Below are 14186 nucleotides of genomic sequence, written 5' to 3'. Positions count from 1 at the left end.
GCCGGAGCTCCTCCTCCTCGCCGGAGTCGCCCCGTCCGCTCCCTCTCGGAGTTTTTGGGTGGATCGGGTGCCTCTCCTCCCTAGCTACCATCTTCTCCAAGCGGCTTTCCCAATGAATGCGGGTATGACTCACAATCCCTAACCCTAGGTGTTGTGATTTGTATGTGCTTTTTTCTTGGTGGAGATGGTGTCTAGTTGTTCCAAATCGTGTGTAGTATACTCCTCTTGCATGCTATAAGGCCGATCTGGTCGTAAACAAGCTTTTGATTGCAAGTTCTGCAAGATTCGCATGGCCGGATTATCCGGGGCCCGCGAAGACCGGATTATCCGCCCCCCGGGGACACCGGATTATCCGGCCTGGAGATTCATCACCGCTGCAGTGTTGATTCAATCTGTCTTGTCTAGACTTGTACCGACTTATTGTATGTTTCTAGAGTACATTACTGTATCATACATGACTTATGAGCATTATCTTCTCTGTGCTATCCGCCTTTGCTGCTCACATGTGGTGTTTCTCGGGGTGCTCGGAGACGCCCAAGGCGTGATCGTTCAAGTGATGAATTCACACCGAATGCTCCTCGCAAGTCCACAGCTTCTAGGTAGAAGAACAAGGCTCCTAGGGATAACTACAAGACTATGGACATTGTCTCTTATGCAGCAATCCGTATGAAGAACTGGTATGAAGACCTTCCAAGGGATGAAGAGACAGAGGGCAGGCGCTTCTGGTGCATGGAGCAGGAGTACATCTACAAGGATATTTATGAGCCCATGAAGAAAGTGCGACCCATGCAAGCAATCAATGTGGATCTTCTGGCAGTCAATAATCATTTCGAGGATGCCATCTGGGTGACTGGTAGGATGGGCTTGCAGGATCTGATGAAGATTCAGTGTGACTATAGTCCAGAGTTGATTAAGCAAATCTTTGCTACTCTGGCCATCAGGAAAGATGCTGAGCGCACTATGGAATGCATGTCTGGCTCCACTCACTGTGAGGCAACCTTGCGCCGGTTTGCCTCTATTCTTGGACTTCCTGAAGAAGGAGGCCGTCGCCTCCATGGTCCTCAGAAGACGGATAAAAATGTGCTCTTTGATCTCTATAACTCTTCTGGTGCAGTTGGTACTACCAAGGGGCTGCTTCCCATCTACGGTCAGTTGCTTTGTTTCTTTCGGGCCACCATTGCTCCAAGTGGTGGAAACAATGATGCACTCCGGGGAGCTCTTGTGGATCTTATGCACCTCAGCCTTAGGTGTGCTCGTGATGGTAATGAGGAACAGGAGTTCTCTCTTGATGTCATGGACTTCATCTTTAATGAGATTCATGATGCCATGGTCTCCCGGACCACCATGCCATATGCACCATATATCCAGATCCTCATCAACAACTCTGTGGCCATGGATGAAGACCTGAGCCGGTTCCCTTTGGAGAAGCACTCTGTCAAAAGGCTTACAAGCTTAAGCCGGTTCCCTATGCTGCACCTGCTCCTGACTCCTTTATGGGAGATGCTCGCACTAGTGGTTTTGCTCCTGCTCGCCATGCTGATCTTCCTGCCATGAAGAGGCAAGTGAGGAAGCTTAGTTGGTTTCAGCGTCACATTCTTTGCATGAATATTGAGATCCATAAGGAGAAATATGCGGCCAGCCGAGAGCGTTCTGAGATTCAGCATACTCAGGCGGTCATTCTCCATAAGCTCAGTGGTGAGCAAGGACCCCCGCCTCAGCATCCAGTTCACCCAGGTTACAGTGGGTGGCATTCTTCACAGGTTCCGTGGAATGATCTTGAGGACTGCATTCAAAGGGCCAACTACACTCGCTGCTCTCCGGATGCCCCTGACACTGAAGAAGAAGAGGAAGAGGTGTACCAGTCCGAGGACGAAGATGGCTCCGAGTGATCTCCATGGGGCGAGTAGCATCGCGCTTTTCCCTTTTTGGCGTCTCGATGCCAAAGGGGGAGAAGTGTTCTATTAGGACTTCTCTCGGGGATTTGCATGGTTTGGGCACAAGCATATGCGTTTATCATTCCTTTATTGCTTGTGTTCCCTCTCTTATTTGAACAATTTGGTTTGGTTGTGTTCCGTTTAAAACTATGTGCTATATGTGGTGTGAGACATTGTTACGGTTTTCGGATTTCTATATGTTGAGATCAAGGTTATTATATTATGTGTGATGCTATATCTCCGTATTATATATCTCCATATGGGTATGATTTCTATCACCTTATCTCAACTTCATATATGTCTATGTCTCTTGTTAGAGCTCATGTTGGATACCTCTTGTGTTGAGGCACCTCGCACCTATGTGTTGTGTATTTGTATTCAAATGCAAATTACTTGTATGCACACATGTAGGGGGAGTGCCTCTATGTTTTGCCAACATGCTTGATCTCTATAGTGATTCTCTTGCAAATCCGTATATTGTCATCAAACACCAAAAAGGGGGAGATTGAAAGAACATCTCTCATAATATGTTTTGTGTGTTTGATGTCAATGTATGAGATACACTAATGTTTGTTTAAGTGGTACAGGGATTATATAGATTCATGTATATGTGTGATGGATGTGGTAAGTCGTGTCAAAAAGAAGCTGTAATAGGATCACCAGGCCGGATAATCCGGGCCAGATATTTCCAAAATATTCGGCCCCCATTTTTCGGCTAAGGACTTGAGGATTTGTGGCTCAGTACACCCTGGACATGGGCCGGATATTTGCCCGGATTTGCCCCAGGGCCGGATATTACGGGCCAGATATTTCCAAAATATCCCCCCCCCCCAAAATCGGCTAAGGACCTGAAGCAAAGCAGCTCTGGATAGGGGTCGGACATTTGGCCGGATTTTCCCTGAGGCCGGATTTTCCGGGGGGGGGGGGGGATTATCCGGCCCTAACTTAGACCGGATTATCCGGCCCCCGGAAGCTCCAACGGCTGGATTTTGGAGGGGGGTATTTATACCCCCCTTCTTCTACCTTGCTCCTTGCTCAATCATTGCACAAAAATCTGCCAAGCTTCACCACCATTAGAGCCACCTCAAGAACACAAGATTTTCAAGATCTCCTTCCTCCCCCAACCAAAGCTCTTGATCTTTGGAGATTCGAAGGAGAAGACACCGATCTACATCCTCACCGAAGCGATTTACATTTCCCCCTCATTTGTTTGAGGGCCCTCTTGCTAGTGTTACTTTTTGGTTCCCTAGTTGATTGTTGTTGATGTGTTGTTGTTGATTGTTGTATTGTTATAGATTCGGGAGCCTCCAATTCGGTTGTATATGTGTGCCCCAAGAACCTTGTAAAGGCCCGGTTTCCGTCTCGAGGAAATCCCTTAGTGGAAGTGGGCTAGGCCTTCGTGGCGTTGCCCATAGGAGATCTGAGTGAAGCCTTCGTGGCTGTTGGTTTGGCTTTCGTAGCAACCACACTCCTCCAAACGTAGATGTACCTTCTTGCAAAGGAAGGAAACTACGGGAATCATCTCCGTGTCTCCGCGTGCTCCACTCTCGATTACCTCTATCCTATTCTATCTCTTATATTGCGTAGCTATATCTTGCTTAGTTGATTACCTTGTCATATAGGTAAATTCACTTAGTTGCATATCTAGAGAATTTACCTTTGTGTCAAGCCTAAATTGAAAAAGAACTAAAAATTGGTTAGCACCTATTCACCCCCCCTCTAGGTGTGGCATACGATCCTTTCAACTCCGCCCACCTTCAATAGCACGCGCCAACGTCTCCGCCATGGCGCTTTCGTATCCTATCCAGCAGTGCCCAGTTTGAGAGCCTCTGTTCTCCATCTCAAACCCCCACCTGCCGCCATTGATCGCCATCTCTCTCCCAAAGTTCCAATCAGTAAATCTCCCAAGAAAATTCCCAACCCCATCGTACCACCCGCCTCCTTAGGATGGCAGAGTCGAACATGGTCTGCGGATCTGGGCTGTTTCACAAGGTGTTTACGGAAGACCCCCTTGAAGTGCTCATCAGCCAGTGCGACACCATCACCGCCGCGTCCCTAGTTGGTTCCTCCAAAAGTATTCTTCAGTCGGCCAAATACAGTGCCACTCTGCTTGCTTCTCAGCCATTTGACCTTCCGTGTGTTCTCTATTGTGACCCGACGGATACACCGTGGGTGTTCAAGGAGGATTTGCCGGTGCACATCAAGTGCAAACTAGCGCTGCTGGACATGTTCTCCTACGATGGCGTAATGCCACACATTAAGGATGAACATCGGGCAGGCGCCAGTGAAGATTGGATCACCACAGTTGGCCCGAATGCAAGTGAAACATCGTCAACACTCATCGCAATATTGACCTTCCATCTTTGACGCAGTTTGAAACCACAGGTAATCCATTGACATTCAAGTATAAGGGTTACGCGATTGAACTGCAGAAGATAGCTATTTCCAAGTTCCTACAGCTGCTGGGGGATATGAAGATTTCTTCCTTGTCGCTATCTTCGACTTTGCAATTGTCTGCCTCCATGGCGAAAATTCTTGTACATGGATAGTTCTTGAGAACCAGTTTCAATACAACACCAGAATACTGCGATGCCATTATACATAATCGTACTAATCTTGGAAATGTTTATGCATGGGATCCTCATCAATTTGGTAACATTTTCTCCCTATTTTTATCTAACTTTTTTAATTTAAGTAACTTATATAAATAATGGTAATTTTATGCGGTATAAAGTTTTCTCGATGCCAACAGGAATAACCTGTTTTCGGGGAGATTCCAAAATCTCAACAGAGAGAAAAAAACCTTCTAGCGACCATGCCAGCACACCCAACCAGATTAGGAGGAGGGGCAGATTGGCCGATCAGGGCTACAGACCTGGACACTAGTGATGCCACATGTCGGTATGACTGACTTACGCATGTGCGTCGTAATATTGCAAGATTGATCGCTAGTTCACCCTTCAGTGCACCCGCTTGAGCACGCTCATTTCCCCCCTCTCCCTCTCTCAGCTAGCTACAGTACCTGACCCCTTCTTCCTTCTCACCGGGCCGCTCCTCCTCCCTCTCCGCCAGGATATCCGGCTGGAGTTGGAGAGGAGATGGCGCCGGAGTGTATAGCAGTAGTAGTAGGTTTAGGTCTTGGTCCCTAGTGGCGTATGGCGCGCATGCCAGGAGTGAGGTGGCGGATCCCATCGGCTGGATCTAGCGCCGCGTTGTCTTCCTCCTCGACCTCATGGAGCTCCGGCGGTCGGAGACAGGGGTGTGGCGGTGGAGGGAGATGCAGATCTCCATAAATAAAGCCGTCTCTCGCGGATCTGGTAGCTACCGATGCATTGGTGACCTCCTTCTCTCTGCTCATCATGGTGGTGAGGGAAAAGAGGTTTGGTCACCTGAGCGTCGTCGGCTACCGCGTCTGCAGCAGGGAAGCTTGGCTTCTTCTCGGAGGCTTCACACGACGCCACTATCGCCGTATCTTCTGGCTGGAAGGCAGCCCCTCCATCGGAGGTTTACCACGGCGCCACTGTCGCCGTTCTCCATGGCTGAAAGGCGGCCCCTCCATCCTCGTGTGGCGGCGACTGCCCGTCCTCATGGCTCCAACAACCTCCGTCAAGCGCTCATGCCGATTCGGAGGATCTACTGTTTCGTCGGAGTTAACTCCCACCTCTGCGCCCCAAGTGGTATCGTCCCCGGCGGCGTAGAGGTTGACTCCAGCGAGCTCTGCCGCGGTGAAGGAGTTGGACCTGATCGCGTTTTTGAGTTTTTTTAGGGTCCTCAGTGTTATTTTCAAGGGCCAGGTTGTAATTTCCTTGTTTTCCCTTGTGCCTATTTGTAAAATGTACTCCACCGCATATGAAATGAAGCCCTAGGTCCTTCGGGACCTTCTCCTGTTCAAAAAAAAAAAAAACCCTTCAGCCACCTGCCAAATTCGCACGCAAGGTGCACTGTAATTTTCATGAAGCCCATTCTATCGTTGCTTCTGAATTTACCGAACTTCTTGTAAAAAATTTATGCGGCATATCTAGTGGTAAAATTCTAGGTCCGCCAGTCTACCAAACGCGCCCATTTTGTGTGTGTGTTGTTTGTCATGCAAAGCACTAGAACCGTGTACATATGAAAGGAAGCGCAAATTCAGCGCAAATCAATAGAAGACGTAAACCGGCCAAAAAAGTTTTGCTTTTGGAGTGAAAAAAAAAATTCACGCATAACTCGCAACGACAAGCGGCTCTCGTCTTCTTCTCCCATAATAAACCCTAAACCAGTAAACCGCCACTTTCCCCACCCAAACTCGCCATGGAAGCGGACGAGGGCCCGCCGCCGCCGCCGCCGTGGAAGCAGAACAAGTCGGCAGCAGCCATCGATTCCTCGTCGGGACCCCTCGCCTCCGCCGCCGCGCGCCTCTCAGCCCGCTCCCGCGCTATCCCTCCCGCCCGCGACTTCCATTTCTACAACAACTTCCCCTCTTTCAAGTCCCCCGTTGGCGCCGCCGCCGCAAGGGCTGACTCCTCCCTCGGCATCCTCGGCGCCTCATCACTCCTCCCAAAGCAGCAGCAGCCAGCTTTCCCCCGGGAGGACCTCGACGACGCCTACGACTGGCTCGTCTCCCGCAACGACGACCTGCTCGAGATGTTTGGCGCCTCCGCCGACGAATTCAAGGCACTGCGGGAGAAGGAGGAGGCTGCAGGGCGGAAGGTCGCGCCGGAAGAGATGGCGGGGGACGGATTCCAGGTTGTTTACGGCAAGAAGAAGAAAAAGATCGATATGGGAGCGGAAGCTGTTGGCAGAGGTGATGCCTTTGGGGCTTCTGGTTCGGTGAGGATGGTCACCATGGACAAAGCGGCGACATCAGGGACGAAGGCAAAGGTGCCCTTCCACATCCCCACCATCCCACGGCCGCAGGACGTGTACCACATTGTGGTGGACAACACGAGCAATCCATTCCAGCATGCCTTCCTTGGGCGGAGCGATGATGGTGCCCGGCCCTTACACCCACTGGTTAGTGTTTCTGCTTAATGTGAAGTTTATGATAAATTCGAGATGCCAAAGGGGGAGCAATTTAGTGAAGCTTGTAGATAATTTATCGCATTAGGAAGATTTCAACTGTTGCGCTTCGATGGAGATGAGTTGTCTGAATATTTGAAAGTAGAAACCCTAAATAGTTACACAGCACGCGATGCTTAGTGGCGTGGAGACCAAATGTGTGAAATTTAATGAATGACCGTGTGAATGTAGATAGTATTAGATAGAAAAAGCGAAAGTGATAGCATACATAATCTTGAAGCCACAGAGAAGGTAAGCTACAATCACCTGATTTGTGGTAAACGAAAATATGTCAAAATGCATTTAAGTTAGACTGGTATCAACATCTTCACCTCAGGTTCTGGCTGGTATGATCTGGACTCTGAAGCTTTGTTAGCTCAGGTTAATATTTGTTCACGTCTTGCTTTGGGTGGTATGCTTCCTTACTGTTGCTATTCTGCCCTTTCCCGGTAGTCAACCACCAACAAACGTAGGCTAGGAGCTGCATGTAATGTTACAGCCTTGCCAATAGTATACAGTCGTTACATCAACATGGGATTGCAAAAGGGAGGGAATTGAAAAAGGCGACTCCTCCTTAGTAGGAATAGTAGCTGAGGCTGCTTCAATAACATGAGTATGGAATTGAAGAGCAAAAGATGCCATTTGAACAGTGTCGATAATATAATGTTAGTATTACCTTTACACAAATTCGAGCGAAGTGCTGCTGTTTTCTTATTCTACTTTTATAATGTGCTAGACAATTGAATTGTATGTGAGGAAACTGAAAAGGGTGGTGTGACATGATTGTCTCATTCCAGGAAAAACTTCCGGCGGTGCAACTATTTGACAGGCGTGTTCTTGAAAGTGAGCCATTGAAACCAACTGCTTTAGATGACACCCCTTTTACATATGTCGAAGACCGGAAAACCTTGGAAGTGCTGGCAACAAAGCTGAAGAATGCAACCGAGTTTGCTGTAAGTAGCCATACTAGTAGTTAGCTGTACTAGCAGTATCTCAAGGTGTTCTTGCTTCCGCTTCATACACATTAAATGCTGTTTTTTTTGCTTATAATAAGTTATTTAGAAGTCCAATTACCTTGCTAGTATCAACTGATATTACCATTATAAAGAGCAGGTTCACAATTTTCACTTCTCAGTACACTACTAGACTAGTGCTGAGATTTGTATGGGAAACTGGGCCTTTCCCCAATACTAGAATTGTTCATGGACACTGACTGTTAAATAAACATATTCATATGCCATGCTGCAAATATTAAATAGTCATATCTGCATGCCATGCTGCAAATATATTTCTTCTTGTTTGAAAGTTTGCTCAAATCTGAACATGGTCACACAACTATTACTGTTTGATGATGGAAGCAACATAGTTAGTGAGCATGGTGGTGAATGTGAATGTCTCCTATCATAGTTTGCCACGTGGCCTCAATGCTGTGGCTTTCACCTAACAGGCACCTCTAAAATCTGCATGGAACAGTTAGATTTTGTTGGCTACCAGTTACCAGTTACCATTATCTTTCTTGCGACACTCTTGATCTTTGCTGCCAACAATTATTCCTAACCTGCCTACTGATGTAGCATTATTTTCCCAATGTACTACAATCCAAGAACACAAAATCACAAATTTTGCTATAGTTCACACAAAATGCAAGACAATGCCCTGCTTTCTTCCTTTGGTACCGACCAGTGCTATCTATCTGCGGTGTGTATAAATTGATTCCTTTAAGTGTCTTCGTACTATAATTACTAACTTTCAGTTTCCTTTTATCTTAATGTTCAGGTTGATCTGGAGCACAACCACTATAGATCTTTTCAGGGTCTCACCTGCCTGATGCAGATTTCAACTAGAACTGAAGACTTTATCGTGGACACCCTTAAGCTGCGCAATTACCTTGGTGAGAACTTAAGAGAAGTTTTTCAAGATCCAACTAAGAAGAAGGTAGACCTTGCTCTTTTGGTACATCTTTTCTTGCTATTTATCCCAAAATCCAGTTTCTCATTGCTGCCATGACAAAATAGGTAATGCATGGGGCAGATCGTGATATAATATGGCTTCAACGAGACTTTGGAATATATGTCTGCAACCTTTTTGACACAGGCCAGGTATATGCAATATATGCAAACAGCAGCATGGTCCCTGCATCCCAGTTCAGTTATTTTTTTCAGGCTTAATTTCTTGTTATGATCATTGTTCCAATGTTTTGTTAGCTGATGCTTGATATTCTTTTCTACATGCAAACAGGCTTCGAGAGTCTTACAGATGGAGCGCAACAGCCTGGAGCATCTTTTGCATCATTTCTGTGCAGTGACAGCAAACAAAGAGTAAACACTTGTTCTCACTTACCTTCTGACAGCATCTATGCTGTACATTTTGCTTACTTCCCATGCCATCAATCCAATTTTGAAGAATATGGCTAAGATTTGCATTTCTTGCAGATACCAGAGTGCAGATTGGAGGTTGAGGCCACTTCCTGCTGAAATGACAAAGTATAGTGCCTCAAAAATTCCTCTTGGATTTTCTTTAGATGGCCACATTTTGTTCTTTCATTTCTTTTGAACTCTGCTCTTGCTAATTATGTCCATTAATTGTGTCTGATTGTGACTATTTTGTGCATTAAGTGTGTCTGACTGTGACCATTAATTATGTCCAGGTATGCTAGAGAAGATACACACTATCTGTTGTACATATATGACGTAATGCGCTTGAGACTGCTGAACGAGTCTTCAGGTGAAAATGATCTCCTTTTGGAGGTAATTTTTTGCTCCTCTAGCCCCCCCCCCCCCTTTTTTTTGCTTGCCTGATGGTCATGTTTTTTGATTGCACTGCTCAGTATACTCTGCCTATACCAGCAATAAATTCTATGCAGCATCTGAATCCACTTAGTTTTTTGCAATTTTTTTAGTGCTTCAAATTTTAGAATGTGTGCTCTCTGAACTGATGTAAACTTGTATTGCACTGAAGAACATACTCATATTCTTTTATGGCACTCTTATTACTTATGGATTGACTCACGCACTTGGTGATTGAACTGGTGTGGACTGAGCATAAAAGCTAGTAAACTGATGCATCTTCTTTACTGCAGGTTTGCAAACGTAGCAATGAAATCTGCTTGCAATTATATGAGAAGGAGCAGCTGACTGATTCATCATACCTTTACATACATGGGTGTGTATATCTCTTGGTTTACCATTTTTTGTTTTAAAATCTATTCAAGCATTTTAATCTGATTTTTGTATGTAATTGCAGGTTGAAAGAAAATGAACTGAGTGCAAGGCAGCTGGCTGTTCTCTCTGTAAGTACTTATATCCTTCTTGATGTGTTTGCAATTCTGCATGCTGCGCTACTGAGGTCTTGACCTTGATAAGTTCTTGTTTTGCTGGAATTGAACATGTAGTTCTTCCAGGCCCAGAGTTTCTCGTTTCGGATGCTTTCTTATTTATTATTGGCAGTTGTAGGCTGGGCTTGGTTTCACTCTAGATGTTCTAACTTACTGAAAGTCACACCTCAGTTTTATGGAATGATATTGTTTTATTTTCTAGTATATGCTTTTGCTTAGTTAGGGTGCTAGACTGCTATTTACGACTATCTAATCCTGAGTTAGAAGTTGAAGTGAAACCATTTTCCATCACAGGGTCTATATCAATGGAGAGATGGTATCGCTCGTGCTGAGGATGAGAGCACTGGTTATGTACTACCCAATAAGACTCTACTTGAGATAGGTATTGTATTTGCTAATTTCTGTACATCACTTACATGCATGAGTTAGCTTGGCTGATTTATCCTATGATTTGGATTGCAGCAAAGCAGATGCCTGTGACCACTGGGAGGTTAAAAAGAACAGTGAGGTCAAAAAATAAATTTCTTGATCAACATCTCGGACATGTCATTACTACCATCAGGAATGCTGTTGCAAATTCAGACGCTTTTGAAAGTATAGCTGAGCAACTGAAGAAGGGAAGGCTGGAAGAGGTATATCTTATGTAAATGTTGAAACTAACTGCCGCTCTGAGATTTACTAGAAATCTCCAAGAATCAGAAATCCTTTTCATACATGTACCGTTTTGTGCAGTTAATGGTGGCAGATGCAAAGAACAGCAGTGAAGACACTGAAATGATTACTGTTGCTTGTGCCAATAATGATGAGAGTAATATTCATCCGAGCGATGAATCTGCTGTAGTTCCTACATTGATTACCAATGTCGGTATTGCTTCTTCCTGTACTGGGAATGTTACTAGTGGAGCATCTTTAGGTAATTTGCGGCTAGATAGCACCACGGCTGAAACCAAGAGCTTTGGGACCTTGTCAGGCTCTACTGATCTAGCATATTCAGAGATACTGAGCAATGGTCATCAGCAGCAGGTAAAAAAAAACTGTTTATATCTTTGTTTGCTATTTTTCTTCTGTTGTATTTTTATCTAAACAGCTGCATGTGCAGGTAGCAAAGGCCACAGTTCAAGTACTGAAGAGACCTACGGCTTTTGGGGCTCTGTTGGGAAAACCGTCTTCTGGAAGGAAGCCAAATATTTTTGCAGGATTTTCAAGTGAGCAGGTATTGCATGTTCTTGCTTTATCTCGTTTTCTCTCTTTACTTGGCAATGGATTTACTAAGTGAAGAATGAAGATGTTGGTATAATTGATGTGAATTATTTAGAAAAATTTATGGACATAGCCCAAGTCGTGTCCCATGGGGATACCTGAGGCACCCTTGGAAGTACTACCTCCGTCCCAGTTCATAGGGCTTGCGCGTATTCCTAGGTTGTCAATTTAGCCAACATAACCAAAGGTCGAAAAGAACAAACCACTGAGGCACAAAATCGCAAAAGGCAATACAAACAGCAAACTAAAAAAAGCAGAACTACACTACTCTATCTACAAAACTGAAAGTAGAATAGAAGAACACCATTGTTACACCAAAGGTCTTGTAATGTATTAGAACACCATTGTTACACCAAAGTTTGAAAAGTACAAACCACCAAGGCACAAAAATGCTAAAGGCAAAACAAACAGCAAACCATAGTTCATATGCCTCCTACCTTTGCATCTTCTAAGTCGAAAACTTAATTACTGCGACGCTGGTGGTTCCTGGCGCCAGCACAATACCCACTATTTAATTTTGTTATTTTGTATCTCCAGCACAAATTCTACTTGGGATCTCATTGTGGAAAATATGATGGCTTCTCTTGATTAGCTGCAATGCACTTCTTCACATTGTACACATGTCAATCCAACGGATCATTGGCCTACTTCAAAATCTTTTGTTCCAAAAAGAAGTTATACAATCATGGAGAACAATAAAAGTTAACTCTGACATCGGAATAAATCCATCTGTATCATTACACATTATATGTCATGTGGGGGTCCGTGACATTATACCTGTTATATTTAGAAATATCTACTCCTCTGTCCCAAAATATAAGACACGGTTGACTATTTGGGTCTTCGATGCGAAACTTTGACCACTAATATATACCAAAATATATGGATTCGGGTCGCATAAATGGTATCATTGCATTGTCGATATACATCCATTTTATATATATTTGTATTCATTTTGCAGTCATATACTAACTAATAAGTGAAAATTTATAGTCAAACTTGTGTATTGTTGACAAAATAAGTCAACCATGCTATATTTTGGACGGAGGGAGTATTATTTCGAAGTTTATAGGAACCATCGGTATCATAAAATTATTGCAAGAAAATATACCAAATAATCATATCATCATCAGCCTTTCATGGAGTAATCTAGTTAAATAATATTACCAGTCGATCTACTTAATGCGCAATCAGTGTTAAATTTTTAGGGTTCTTGGATTTGTGTTATATGGATGGTTCAGATTGTTTGGATTCCGTGAACGCCTAGCTTAATATTGGTATATATATATTGGCCTGTTAGATGGTTCCACACCGGTGTTGAGTAATTGGTCTACCTTGTTTCTCTGTTGATTACAACATTGTGGGACTTGATATCCTAAGTTCACTAATCTGCAATACATGCACATGTAATATGTTCCCTTTTTTTTTGTTCAGCTCTGCAACGTGGAACACTTTTTCTGCATTAGCTTTCTCTACTGATGCTTAGTGACCATATACACCCTGACTCTTTTGTCTTTTGTTACAAATGCAGACGAAGAGCAAGGTGGACAAGATAAAGTCTTCGGTGGTACTGCCTTTCCATCATTTCTCAGGTGGCGCAAAACCACTGGCTACTACCCTTCCAGTAGCAAAATCTGTCCACCCAGAGCCGGAAATCATCTGCAATGATCCTGCTTCTCAGATGGAAGAAGTGATTCAGTTGGACACTGGAACAGATGACCACAATTTTCCGGAAAACAACAATGCAGATGGACAGAGACAGTGCGAACCTGAAGGTACTGAGTTGTCTAGCCCCCCTTCTGAGCTCTCCTCTGGTATCGAGCAGCACTTCCAATCCCTCAACGAGGGCAGAAACCTTCAGCAGAACCAGAAAGCACCGGAAGAACCTGAATTTAACGACCAGCTGAAGGCTTTTGATTACGCCGAAGCTAGAAAGAACATTTCATTTGGAGAGGTTAGAGCTGATAGAAGAAAAGACAATGCAGTGGCCAGGGCAATCAATAAAGAATCTGGAGATAAACGGAGAACTTCGAAACAACCTGGTGATGAAGAAGACGAGGGGAATTTCCAGAATCCACGAAGGCGACAGGCTTTCCCACCTTCTGGCAATAGGAGTTCTACCTACCATTAGTAGGTCAGAGATGTATACCTAAGGCATTGTAACGTTAAGATTCATAGGTAGACGAGTACAGGTGGGATGAGCATTATCTGGCATTGTAACGTTGAGTTATTGGATTGGAGATGGTGCTGTTTTCAGCATGAATAGATGAGCATTATCTTCCTGGTGGTTGTTGACTACCACAAAACTGATCTATACTATATTTGAGACCACCGACTTCTTGCAATGATGAATCTTTAAGGCCTTGTTTGGATATGGAATTTTAGGAGAAGTAGTTTTCTGTAAACTAGGATAACTGACTAACAAACTAAAATTTTGTTTGCTTTCAAAAAAAAACTAAAATTTTGTTTGGATGCTGCAGTCAAAACACGAATAGGTAAAACCGAGTTTCCACAAAGCTCGGAAACCGGGTGTTGGGAAAAACTACTACAGTATTTCCCGTTTTTGCCAAAACGCGATTACATAAAACTGAGCCACGGCATGGTCGTCTGCGCGCCGCCAC

At 44.5% G+C, this 14186-nt stretch overlaps 1 protein-coding gene across 1 annotated transcript; it reads left to right on the top strand.

Moving 5' to 3' along the window:
* Positions 1 to 6166: 6166 nt before the first annotated feature.
* Positions 6167 to 13910, top strand: LOC127305108 (protein RRP6-like 2). The gene is made up of 14 exons (XM_051335487.1): positions 6167 to 6926; positions 7769 to 7924; positions 8748 to 8906; positions 8987 to 9070; positions 9210 to 9289; positions 9404 to 9454; positions 9619 to 9718; positions 10051 to 10133; positions 10215 to 10260; positions 10600 to 10687; positions 10768 to 10937; positions 11038 to 11328; positions 11405 to 11518; positions 13097 to 13910. Exons 1-14 carry the CDS (start codon positions 6225 to 6227, stop codon positions 13694 to 13696), a joined length of 2724 nt encoding a protein of 907 aa, XP_051191447.1. The 5' UTR covers positions 6167 to 6224; the 3' UTR covers positions 13697 to 13910.
* The last annotated feature ends 276 nt before the right edge of the window (positions 13911 to 14186 follow it).

This window comes from Lolium perenne, chromosome 1 (genome assembly GCF_019359855.2).
Source record: "Lolium perenne isolate Kyuss_39 chromosome 1, Kyuss_2.0, whole genome shotgun sequence".
Taxonomy (NCBI): domain Eukaryota; kingdom Viridiplantae; phylum Streptophyta; class Magnoliopsida; order Poales; family Poaceae; genus Lolium; species Lolium perenne.
The sequence above is the reverse complement of the archived record's forward strand: the minus strand, read 5'-3'. Positions and strand labels throughout refer to the sequence as shown.

Excerpts from the sequence above, each read along its gene's own strand:
- LOC127305108 (XM_051335487.1), top strand. The coding sequence starts at position 6,225 with ATGGAAGCGGACGAGGGCCCGCCGCCGCCGCCGCCGTGGAAGCAGAAC. Across the intron at positions 7,925-8,747 it reads AGAATGCAACCGAGTTTGCT|GTTGATCTGGAGCACAACCA; the intron begins GTAAGTAGCCAT and ends CTTAATGTTCAG. Across the intron at positions 9,071-9,209 it reads ACCTTTTTGACACAGGCCAG|GCTTCGAGAGTCTTACAGAT; the intron begins GTATATGCAATA and ends ACATGCAAACAG.